The sequence below is a fragment of the Xiphophorus couchianus genome, chromosome 15 (genome assembly GCF_001444195.1).
Source record: "Xiphophorus couchianus chromosome 15, X_couchianus-1.0, whole genome shotgun sequence".
In the NCBI taxonomy this organism is placed as follows: Eukaryota; Metazoa; Chordata; class Actinopteri; order Cyprinodontiformes; family Poeciliidae; genus Xiphophorus; species Xiphophorus couchianus.
In genome coordinates, this window is record NC_040242.1 from 18,911,654 (window position 1) to 18,923,340 (window position 11,687).

At 39.8% G+C, this 11,687-nt stretch overlaps 1 protein-coding gene across 1 annotated transcript in view; it reads left to right on the forward strand.

Annotated features, from left to right (window-relative positions):
- The window catches only part of LOC114158311 (calmodulin), a 19,060-nt gene extending 7,660 nt beyond the window's left edge, over window positions 1-11,400 (forward strand). Inside the window, exons 2-6 of the mRNA XM_028039673.1 lie at window positions 723-753; window positions 1,459-1,602; window positions 8,428-8,534; window positions 8,698-8,833; window positions 10,290-11,400. Of these exons, the coding sequence (XP_027895474.1) occupies window positions 723-753; window positions 1,459-1,602; window positions 8,428-8,534; window positions 8,698-8,833; window positions 10,290-10,318 (447 nt within the window). The 3' untranslated portion in view covers window positions 10,319-11,400. The remainder of the gene's footprint in view (window positions 1-722; window positions 754-1,458; window positions 1,603-8,427; window positions 8,535-8,697; window positions 8,834-10,289) is intronic.
- Window positions 11,401-11,687: the final 287 nt, after the last annotated feature.

Consider the following 11,687-nt stretch of genomic DNA (forward strand, 5'->3'; position numbering starts at 1 on the left):
ACAAGGATATTTGCTGAAAAAATAACATACCTCAGAGCAGTAATTAAGCCAAAACTGTAAACATGTATACACATTTTCCATATAAGTTTAAAAAAAAAAACTTTTGTCTGTAAATATGTTCTACTCATTAAGCATCTTTTGCTATCCAATCATTAATCAATGCATCCTTTTCTACAAATGATCAGGCGTTAACTGAATAAATAATGTCATTGTGTTTTAGGCAATAAAATGTTTATTTTCTTATTTTTGGGGGGGATTTTTAAGTGTATTTTTAATGCATAAAAAAGGCTCAAGTGGTTAAATGAAAAATCTTGCAGTTTGCGCCAATTTTTATTCGATTAATTGTCAGAATAATTAATAGTCTGAATAATCGCTTACTAAATTGTTAGTTGCAGTTGCATATAAAACTGATACTTTTGTGGCCTTTATTTTGAAGCAAGTAGGTTGAGTGAAGATATTTTGCTCTGACTTGTAGCCTCCAAATATGAGAAATCCATCCTCACTGCTACGGCTGGAAAAAAACTAGTTTCTTTCAGCCTTGTTAAAAAATATTTGCTTTTGTATGTGTTTGACCTCCTTAAAGGTCAAACACATACCTCTAAGGGCCTCCTTAGATTGCAGTGAAGCCGGTCAGGCTGGGGCTTCATGAGGAATTTCTGTTATCTAAAATGCTTTCCTTGTTGACTAACCCGTCTCTTCTCCCTCCCCCCCCCCAACCACAGGCTGACCAACTAACAGAGGAGCAGATTGCAGGTAAGAACTCCTTCCACTCCCAACAAAACTTTCCTCCTTGTTGTTTTGTGTACCAGCTCTCGGTGGATTAAATCCAGCTCCGCGTTATTCAATAAAGTCCAGCAGTCGTGTAAGGTAATGTCTCTCATTAGGCGTTCTGGCTGCTTCCACATCGCATGAAGGGAAACGGAACATTGAAGGACTTGGCAGCAGGCTGTCCTTTTCCTTCCCTTCTCTTCCCTTGGCAGATCATTAGCTGTTCAAAATGAGCAGGACATAAGGGGATGAAGAATTCACAGCAGTTATGAGTCACAACTGCAACCTATAAAATTGCACTGAATAGGCACTTTTCTGTCCAGGCCTCTGATTGGTTTCAAACACAATAAGCACCTTTATGTTCTCACCATAAAGACGCAACGTGGCGCTTTGGTCTAAAACTGGAAGCTCTTGTTTCTTTTCAGCCGAACCCCATTTTGTGCTTAATTAGCTGACGCTAACACTCCCAAGGCTAAAGCTCCATACTGCCTCCCTGCTGCGTGTTTTTAGTTGTTTTTAAAACTTTCTGTCACAATCTCGGCCGGATTTCTGGGGACAGTCAAAGCTCATCAGATTCACGACAGCGTTCCAGACGATCCCAATCAGAAATCGATTAGCCGCTGGAAAGCCCTGGTGTCACCTGACTGCGTTTGCCTAACTCAGACACGTTTCCCTTCTCTGACCCTGCAGAGTTCAAGGAGGCTTTCTCCTTATTCGACAAGGATGGCGACGGAACCATTACCACCAAAGAACTGGGCACCGTCATGAGGTCGCTGGGCCAGAACCCCACAGAGGCCGAGCTGCAGGACATGATCAACGAGGTGGATGCTGACGGTCAGTGGCACACGCTCGTTTCGTTTCAGTTGTCGTTACTCGTTCTCAAGCTTTTCCTGGCCAGGAACGTGCTGCAGGTTTTGTGATGGAAGTTTGGAATCGCACCAAAAATGAAGAAGTTACAATATGATTCTTATTCATTTATCAAATCGGATATATATCTTGGTACACTTGAAGTAACACAAAACTAACAAGGATTTTTTCAGCAAGCTTGTTTTAAGTCAATAATTCATTTATATTGATGGAAAAACAATAGTTATACTGTTAGATTATTTCACTTATAACTATAACTTTTTCATCAGCGTTAAAGAATCATTTACTCAAAACAAGCTCCTACATTTTGCTGAAAAGTTCCCTGTTATTTTTGTCTCATTTCAAGTGTACTAAAATATTTACGCTACAAACTAGACCAAAAATACATTGTAAGAGTTTGCAGTGTAATTGGAGCATTTATAGACTGAAAATCGTAGCTATGATGTATAAAATGGACAGGAAGGAAGGGCTGATGACTGGAGCCAGTTATAGAAAAATGTCTGGTTTCATTGGTAAAAGTATCCCTAGTGTCATTTTGTAAGCAAAATTTCACAATTTTCTTAATCAAATTAATAAAATGACAATCATCCTGTTCTACAATTGAATGTCTTCAGTCAGAGGCTTCAGTAGAACCCCTGTAATAAAAACTGTTACAGGAGATCCAGCCTGCCCACATCCATCAGCTTCTACAATAACTCTTAAAGAATCTTGGCTAATATGAGCTATAACATCTAATTTACCTTTGGACTCAATAAACTGTTTAAAAATTTTATTGAATTTGAAAATTTCAATTTTGGAGTTGTAAAAAGGAACCAAGTTACTTAGGAGTTGAAATTTCCTTGCAGTTTTCACCAACACCACAATCCAACATGGCTGCCTTGCATATAGAAAATAGACACAAACTACTGTGTAGCCTCCTTTAATGAACATGTTGCTAGTTGACCATATGAAGAAGCGAATCCCACTGGGTTTTTTTTGGCAGCTGGTTCATTAAAGTTGGTTTTGATGTTTTTCCGAGAACTTCTGAATGCCGCTGCAACTCGTTGCCACCAAAACTCCTCCTTGGTTCAGTTCATCTGTTCACATTTACCTTGAAAATAATTGATGCCAACATTTTTCGGCGCGTCGGGAACCATTTGGGTTCATTTGCGTGGGTCATGTTCAGTCAACCAAAATGTGTTGCAGGAAACGGCGAGTGCTCTGCTCTGGCCCACATGCTGGCAAATCCCCAAATTTACTCAAATTTTGCAAGCGAAATGGAAGGCTTTTTAATATTTAGGTTAATATGATGCTCCCTCATTTTTAATCTGCAAAACGATCGTCAGCTGCAACAGGAGTGCAGAAAGTGAGCGCTCCCAACCCATTTTTCTTCTTAGGAATTAATTTGAGTTGCTGCTGTTGTCTCAGGGATACGGCTGTGATTTTTCTGTCATTGCGTGACTTTAGTGGTTAAACCCCCCCGTTACAGAGAACAGGGGATTAGCTGAGGCATCCATTATTGTCCTGCCTCCAAACACATCAGCTGTGTTGTTGCCCATCTCCTTGCGTTTCTCTGCCAACTGTTCGCCAACTGTCCGAGCCAACTGGCGGGCCAGCTTTATTGTCAGATGACGTATCCCTCTGTGTCAGCAGTTTAGTCACTGCGCGTTCGACTCCATCCGAGTCCACTATGTCATTGATATGGATGAGCAGGTGGAGTTTTCAGAACAGGCCATTTGTCAAAAGAGTCGGCGTTGCTTCTCGGCGCCGCACGATCACAGCCGCCGTACTAGGAATTAGCGCTTTTAATTTATAGGAAGGCGTTAATGGATCGGCCAGAGATCAGTTATTATGATAAACGATAATATTGGGGGGGTTTTGAGAGCATTTTCAATGGCATTATAATTCTCAAAGGTCAATAAATTTTAAATTCCAACCAATGTTTAACACTGGAACTAGAAGACATTTTAGATATTTAAAATAAACAAACAAAATTAATTATGAAGAAAAAGGTGTCCTTCAAAAAACCCGCTAGTTGAGACCAAAGCACCAGATTGAGGATTTTAGTCAAACAGTTTTTGGTAGAAAGAGAGAAAAGAGGAAAACAATAAACTATGCAAATGGGAATTATTGTGTTTGTTTTAATTTATTATGCAATTAATTAATTTATTGCTTATTGTGACAGGCCTACACTCAAATTATTAACCGTAAAAAACTAATCTATGTTCGGTTTATAAACACTTCAAACAACAAAAAACATGAACTCAACCAAAAGGTGCTCCAATTAGTTAATAAAAATTACTAGGTCAGATTTCAGTAGTGCTGAAATAATTAATCATGATTAATTGATTATTGAAATCGTCAACTAATTTAGTAATAGATTAATTAACTGGACTCAAAAAGAGGTAATTGCTGAAGTAACAGCCAGAGCAGTAATTAAGCTAAAACTGTACAAAAATACAAACATTTTGCATTTAAAACAAGGGTTTTGAAAAAACATACACTAAAAGAATTAAGTTCTTTATTTGCATCTTTTAATGTAGCTACTTCTAATGCATAAAAAGGCTGAAGTGATTTAACAAGAAATCTGCAGAATATGGCAAAATAAATTCAGAATAATCATTAGCTGCAGCCCTGAACTTCAGGGATTGATAAAAATTATTTGAAAGACAATTGGTGGAGGCCCAGCTGATCCATTTCTACCCAAGTACTACGTTTAAACTCAACATGTCTTTGTTCAATCGATCTACCAGCGGATTCGTAATCGAATCTTAGTCTTCTGAATTATGTCAAATCAATTCGCAAAATGCCTAAATTCCCAGGATTCCCTTCTCCGTTTTTCTAAATGGCCAAAATTCTGCTTTTCACTGAATTTAATTAAAATAATTACTTATTTTATCTATGATTTGCCGTCAATGTTTCATGTTACCATTTCACCCATCAGTATTTTGGTTTTAAAATCGATTTTTAGGAATGAAAAAGTACCATTTCACAACTTTCTGCTTTTAACTTGGCTAAATTCCCAAACAATGATCCACTGCTGGTGATTTTGATTTATTTTTTTTGTTTGTCTGAATCTGCATTTGCTGCAGGATGCTCCAATCGTCTTTAGGCAGGTACAAGGGTAGTGGAATCTGAGACAGAGCAGGCCCAGGTGCCAAAAACCACAGCTAAGCAAATGTCCAGTTAAAGCCTTATGTTGTGAATCCAAAACCAAACTTTTGTACCCAGATATGCAGAATGATACAAAAAACTGTATGAAAAAAGTAGGGAATGTAGAAAATGAAACATGCCAATTCCCCAATCGCGTTCGCCTTGCGACCGCTTATAGGAACCACATTGATCAGAATGAATCAATTGCCCCTTTAGTCATAGATTATCCTGCCACCCTCACGAGTTGCATTGAAGAGCCAACACACACACACACACACACACACCATCACATTCCCTTGTTCTGCCTCTGCCTCCCTTGGCTGATGCAATCTAGGTCAGACGGCAATGAAGCTAGTAATGGAAAATAAAAGTGGTTACATAAGACCTCTCTGCCCGCTGTACATCCAGTACCCCATTGGATGTGAGCCGGTCCATTGAAAATCAGCTTTATTTACCAAACAAGCGGACGATGACGAGCGCCAAGCAAGACGGACGAAGCGGTGCGATGTTAGTGGAAAACGTGATCTGGGAAGAAACGCGGACGCTGGTTTCTGACCGGTTTTGGCCGTTCTGTTACACAACCTGCTGTTAACATGCGATAAAGCAACATGCACCCCAAAACGCATCACTCTCCATTACACAATCCCACCGCTCAGGGGGGAGGGGAGTTAGCGCGATGACCACACATACGAGTGTGCCGAGATGTCTCAACCATCTATAGTTTGCGTCAGCACCTCTTATGTGTAATCGCACCGTCTCCCACTCAGTTCACTCCTTATATTCTCTCCTCTTCACATCTCTGTCGCCCACTCACTTCCTTCCGCCCTCTCTCTCCTTTTTTTTCTTTCTTTCTCTTCCACCATCTTCTCTCTCTCCTAGTCTGCCTTCTTCCCCATCTTCATCCTTCCTCACCGATCCAGATCAAACAGCTAAACGTTCCCGTCACCCTTCCTTTCCCCTCAGATTGTGTTTTTCCAGTTGAGCTGGTACCGTTATCTCCTCACCAGTCTTCCTCGTTGCTACGTTTCAGACGATCACCCTTGGCCATAAGATCACCATCTGCCCCCCATCACATCACCGTACTCCTTTTTATTCCACACACACACAGAAACACACACTCTTTAGTTAGTTACTTGTATGTCTTGCAAAGACTGCTCTCATTGGTTAATCAGCCAAACAAACCCACCCCAGAACCAATCGTTTTGGCTCCTTTAATTCATTCATGTTCCAGACATTTTACCTAATTCAGGATGTCGATGCATCCTTAAATACTTTTATCTAAAATTAAGGCATTAGGACATCTTGGAATGCTGTTATTGCATTTTAGATGATAAAATGTTTGTTGTTCAAAAAATGAATTGAATTGTTTGTGTATTCGTATCTTTTAATGTATTTCTGATATTGTATGAAACGGGCATACGTGGTTAAATGAAAAATCTGTAGAATGTGTCAATCCAATTAATCGTCAGGATAATTAATAGAATAATCGGTTACTAAAATAATCTATAGTTGCAGCCCTAATCATAAATCTTATATTCTGTCATGGTAGCGTTGTTTAATCTAGAATTATTTTTTTTTCCCTGTCTGGCTAAAGTTTGAGTCACGCAAAAACATCTTCATTGCATTCTGTGACTCAACTTGGTTGATGCTAGCGCTAACTAGCTGCTAATCTATTCTTGCTAACTAGGTTTTTTGAGTCCGTCATGGGAAAGTGCAGTTTTATTGCCAGTTAGCTTGATGACGTTCATAGCCCATACGAAGCTAGGTGGATTCTGTGCAAAAAAGCTTGGCAACAATGATTAAGGCTGTAGAGAATCGCAAAATGGAGTGAAACTTGCAAAAACCCTGTATTTCTGTGCATTTGTTTTCCATTTATTTATATTTTATGATGGTTAACAGTTCCAGGTCTAGATAAAAGGAAGCTCTCATTAGATTCCCCCTCCTGCCGTGGAGCCTATGAGCTCCTTCCAGTCAGGAGAGTCTGATCCCAGTTTAATCCTGTTGTGACATCGGCTACATGGATATTAATCCGACAGTACACACATATGACACTACTGGCACAGCAGCTGCCGTTAGGGCAACTTGAAGCGCCGCCACTCGTTCAATCATTCTGGCTCTCACATTGATATGGAAAGACTCGAGGATGTGTAGCTGTAGCATCTGGTTTGAAGTGCAGAATCCTGTGTGCGATGATTTGCTCTCCAGATCCGATTCATTCAAGACCCTTAAAGGAATACACATAGGAATGGGCGATAAATCTAGTTTATTCATTAATCAAGTTTTTGGTTTTTGAAGATTATATTTTTGGAAAATCTGCATTTTATTTCACTAATGCACTGTGTGTGTTTCTAGACGTCTGAGGGATTTAATCAAGCCCATCTTCTTTGACAAGCCTGTTTGTTTTGAATTTTAATTCAAGTCAACTTTATGACGAAATACAAGAGTCAGGCCAAAATGGTTTGTTTTTCTTAATGCAAAAATAATGTCATGTTAAAGGAATGGCGATGGAATTAAAAAATTTCTGTGCGTGTCAATCGGAATCCAGCATTTTATTGCTGAAAATTAGCTAAAATGCTATGGTTAGCTTCAATTGTGTCAGTAGCATGTGTCTGACGTGTCTGTAGCAAGTAAGTCAATACCAATGTGGACGCTCATCAACTTGCTCTATACAGTAAGCTACAATATATGTGACTAATATATCAACAATTAGCTAAAATTGTTATTTTAGCTGTTATTTGTTGTTGTTACTGTTGTTTGTTGTTGTTACTGTTGTTTGTTGTTGTTATTTAAGGCTAATGTTAGCCTGGGGCTATCACTAGCATGTAGAACAACTAGCACATCGACTAAAAGTGACTAAGATCACTCAGTATGCAAACATTAGTGTATAAGCTAATATTAGCCAAAAGGCCAGGGTTAGCTTAAATGCTGTCAGTAGCACGTGGGGTATCACTAGCATGTTGACTTACTCCATTGAGTATAAAATAATAATTAGGTTGGTTTTTTTTTCCTCCATACGACTTTCTTGTAATTTTCAGACGTCCTAATAAATTTGCGTCTTTATTAGTGTTCTCCTCGTTAGTACAGTGGCGAGTATCCCCGCCTGTCACGCGGGAGACCCAGGTTCGATTCCCCGACGGGGAGTGAAGTTTGTTTCAGGTCCCCCTTGAAAATGAGATCTAGATCTCAACGGGGTTTACCTGATTAAACAAAGGAATAATAATAATAAAATTCTTTTGATGCTATGACTAAATTCTCATAATTAAAAAAAAATAATTAACACAGCACGGCTCGTCGTACAACTTGCACAAGGGGACAATTAAAGCCAATTTTTGAAAATATTTTGTCATTTGGAAAATCCTTTTTAAAAAAAAACGAGCAGATTTAAAATCAGATCAGACAAATGCAAAAGAAAAAAAAGCATGCCACACTTTTCAACATTTTCAGAGCAGTGCGTCGTTTTTCTTCCAATTCGCAACAGTGATGGATCAGATCCAGAGTTGAGGCCTCTAAAGAGCTAAACCACTGGATGAACATTTTCAGTTGGCTGCTTCTCATCAGCCAAATGCTGATATAATGTCATTATTTCGGCTGATCAGTCACCTTTTAACTGATTGCCATTTTTGATGATTAAACAGGCCTCCTTGACTCACTCCTTTCCAGGTAACGGAACCATCGACTTCCCTGAGTTCCTGACCATGATGGCCAGAAAAATGAAGGACACAGACAGCGAGGAGGAGATCCGCGAGGCTTTCCGGGTATTCGACAAGGTACGGAAATATCGCAGGGAGAACCTCTGCTGGAAGGCTGTGACTTGAGGAGAAAGAAAACAAGAGAAAAAGTTGTTGGTGTTTTTGTCATGAAATCATTGCAAACATTTAGTCGTTTTACTAAACAATAAGCTGTAAGATGAATTCTGTCACTTCCTTCCAGGACGGGAATGGCTACATCAGCGCCGCAGAGCTGCGCCACGTCATGACGAACCTCGGGGAGAAGCTAACAGACGAGGAGGTGGACGAGATGATCAGAGAAGCAGACATCGACGGAGACGGACAGGTCAACTATGAAGGTATGGGATCACTGAAAATGAAACGCACGAGTTTTTAACAAGCGGGGATCAGACTGAGGCTCATCTCTCCAAGCTAACTGTGACCTGAATCCGTCGTTGGATGGAAACTGCCGCTCAAAGTTTGGAGAAAAGCCACCATGTTTTCACATAACCATAGAGTTTAATGGGATTTTATGTTTTCTATACTGATACAAAGTAGTGCAGAGTTGTGGAGGAGGAAGTGGGAATCTGGAAAGGGTGGCAAGATTTTTAGGTTAACTCGTTTTTTTTTATGGGGGGGGTTACGCTGATATCAATAAACAAAACCAAAAATGTGAGATAAGTACAAACCTCCCAGTAGTAATTGTCAACTAAAATGTTGGAAAAAGAGCGTTATTAAAAAGTAACCAAAAGGATTGATCTTCCTTCTCCACTGTAAAACACGGTGGTGGCATCATCATGCTGTGTGAATGATTTCCTACAGCAGGGACAAGGAAGCTGGATGGAGCTGAACACACACTTAAGTTTTAACCAGGGATGCACCGATCCACTTTTTTCACTTCCGATACCGATATCTGATGTTTGGTATCGACTGATGCCAATCCAATACAACGGTGCTGGATTAACTTAAAACATTTCCTTTATTACAAATGTATTTGATAATCCTGCACCAGTACAGCACACTTAAATACACCAATAGCTTTATAAGTTTGGTCCAACATGTAAAAACAGCTTTAGTTTTTTCAGTCAGTTCAATTAGAAGTATAACAGCCAATGGAAAATTAATAATAGAGAAACTGAAATTGACAAAAAAAACTGTGTTGACTACTTTGGTCAAACATGTAAAGAAATACACTGCAACAAACCTTCTTGTAAATAGTTCAGAAAGTCCAACTAGGAATTCTAAATATAATGTAAAATAAATAATGAATGACACCGCTCAGAACAAACCATAGAATTAGACTGAATAGATCTGCCACACTCAGTATCCGAACCAATACAGATATCGATATCGGATCGGTGTGTCTCTAGTTTTAAATATTACTTTTCAGAAACCAAAGCTTCACGATTATGCACTGCTTTGAGTTTCTCTGTTGCATAACATCCAGATTACAACGTATTGTTTGTCGTAACGCGGCACCGTCTCAGCAGAGTTTCGCCGTATCGGCGCACGTTCTCTACGACGTTTATCGTTTTAGCTCGTGTGTGTGTGTGTGTGTGTGTGTGTGTGTGTGTGTACCCCCGCCGCCCTGTGCACAAAGCCCTGCATTTTTAATCATGGCGGTTTAATGAGCCGAACGCAGAAGCTGTTTGGAAGAGGGGGGGTCAGTAATTAGGATGTGTGTTCTGAACCTGCTCAGCTTGATTAAAAAATTAATAAAGCATTTAAGAATTTAGCAGGAGACTGCCCATCGCGGCAGAGCCCTAAAACTGGTGACCTCATTGTCCGTTTTTTTTTTTTTTTGTGTCTCTGCAGAGTTTGTACAGATGATGACCGCAAAGTGAAGCTTGCCCGCCCCATCCTGACCCCCCCTCGCCCTCCCCTCTTAGAAGAAAACAAAACAAAAAACATGAAAAAAAAATGTTTTACTTACCTCTTGGAAGAAAATGTTCATTTATTCATACTGTTTCTGTATAGAAAATAATTGAATGTTGACTTAAAATATCCTTCTGTCCACACAGGAAAAATATATATAAAAAAAAAATACAAAAAATGCATGAAAATGATGGTTAGTGATTCTGCCCTCTCTCTCCTGTCCCTCCCGCCCCCCAACATGAAGATCAGTTCAGCATCAGTACGAGTAAAAACAATAACAAACCCTGTAACTACGACCTTCAGACTAAATTTAAAGCATCGGGCCAACTCCTCCCAGCTCCATATGCTCGTGGTAACCGTCTGGGCTGGCCATCTCTCTTCTTCTTCTTCTCTCTGTTTTCTGTTCTTCATGCATGCAGCTTGAGACCGGAGCACTAACCCCCTCCGCCCCCCACCCAACTCATCCGTCCTCCTCCGGACTACCAGAGCGTGCTGATTCCACTATAATCTGTCCTCTTGTTGGTTTGGTACAGTTTCTTTTTTTTTTTTTTTTGTATTCGCAGAGGAACCCTGTACTGTTAGTTGAGAGAATATACCAGGTTCTAACTCAAAAGCATTAAAGTGGAATGGGATTTAATTGTATGCTAGATAAAAAAAAAGGAAAAAAAAAATTACCAAAAAATTGACATTTTAAAGCGTTTGGCATGTTTTTATGTTATTCGGACGGCCATCTTAGTAGTCGCTTGTCCTTCCCTACGAAAAAGGAGGGGAGGAGTTAGTCTTACAGTGAGCTTTTTTTTCTTCTTCTTTTCGCTGAGATGGAGTGTCTGTCCTCTTTTTCTTGCAAGAGAGAATCACTGGCCTTCACGTTTATTGTGTTTTTTTTATTCTTCTGTTGTTTCGACTCAGACGGGGAGCATAGTGAGGGTGCGACGCCGCACCAGGTCTGCGCGACTGTTCGTCCTGAGTTCAGTTTACATTCATTCCAAGTTGTACATGCTAGTCTTTAATTATTTTTTTTTTTTTTTCAAATAAAAGACCATAAACTTTATCATGTGTTATGTCATTTTTCTTATGCTCGATTACGAAAGCGATAACTGAAGACAGCATAACAAGTCTATGTTGTTTACTTGACTAGACAAATGTGTCAACAATAAAACGATTACAATCAGCTCCATGTGCTGTGTCTGGGTGAGCTGTGCTGTGTCAAACTATGAAGGGAGTGCGTTTGCCTTCGCATTCAACTGTGGATACACACACACGCATCTATCTATCTCTCTTCCCTTTTAAGAAGACCCAGCGGGTTGCTAGGCAACAGGAGCATGCTGGTACTGGGAT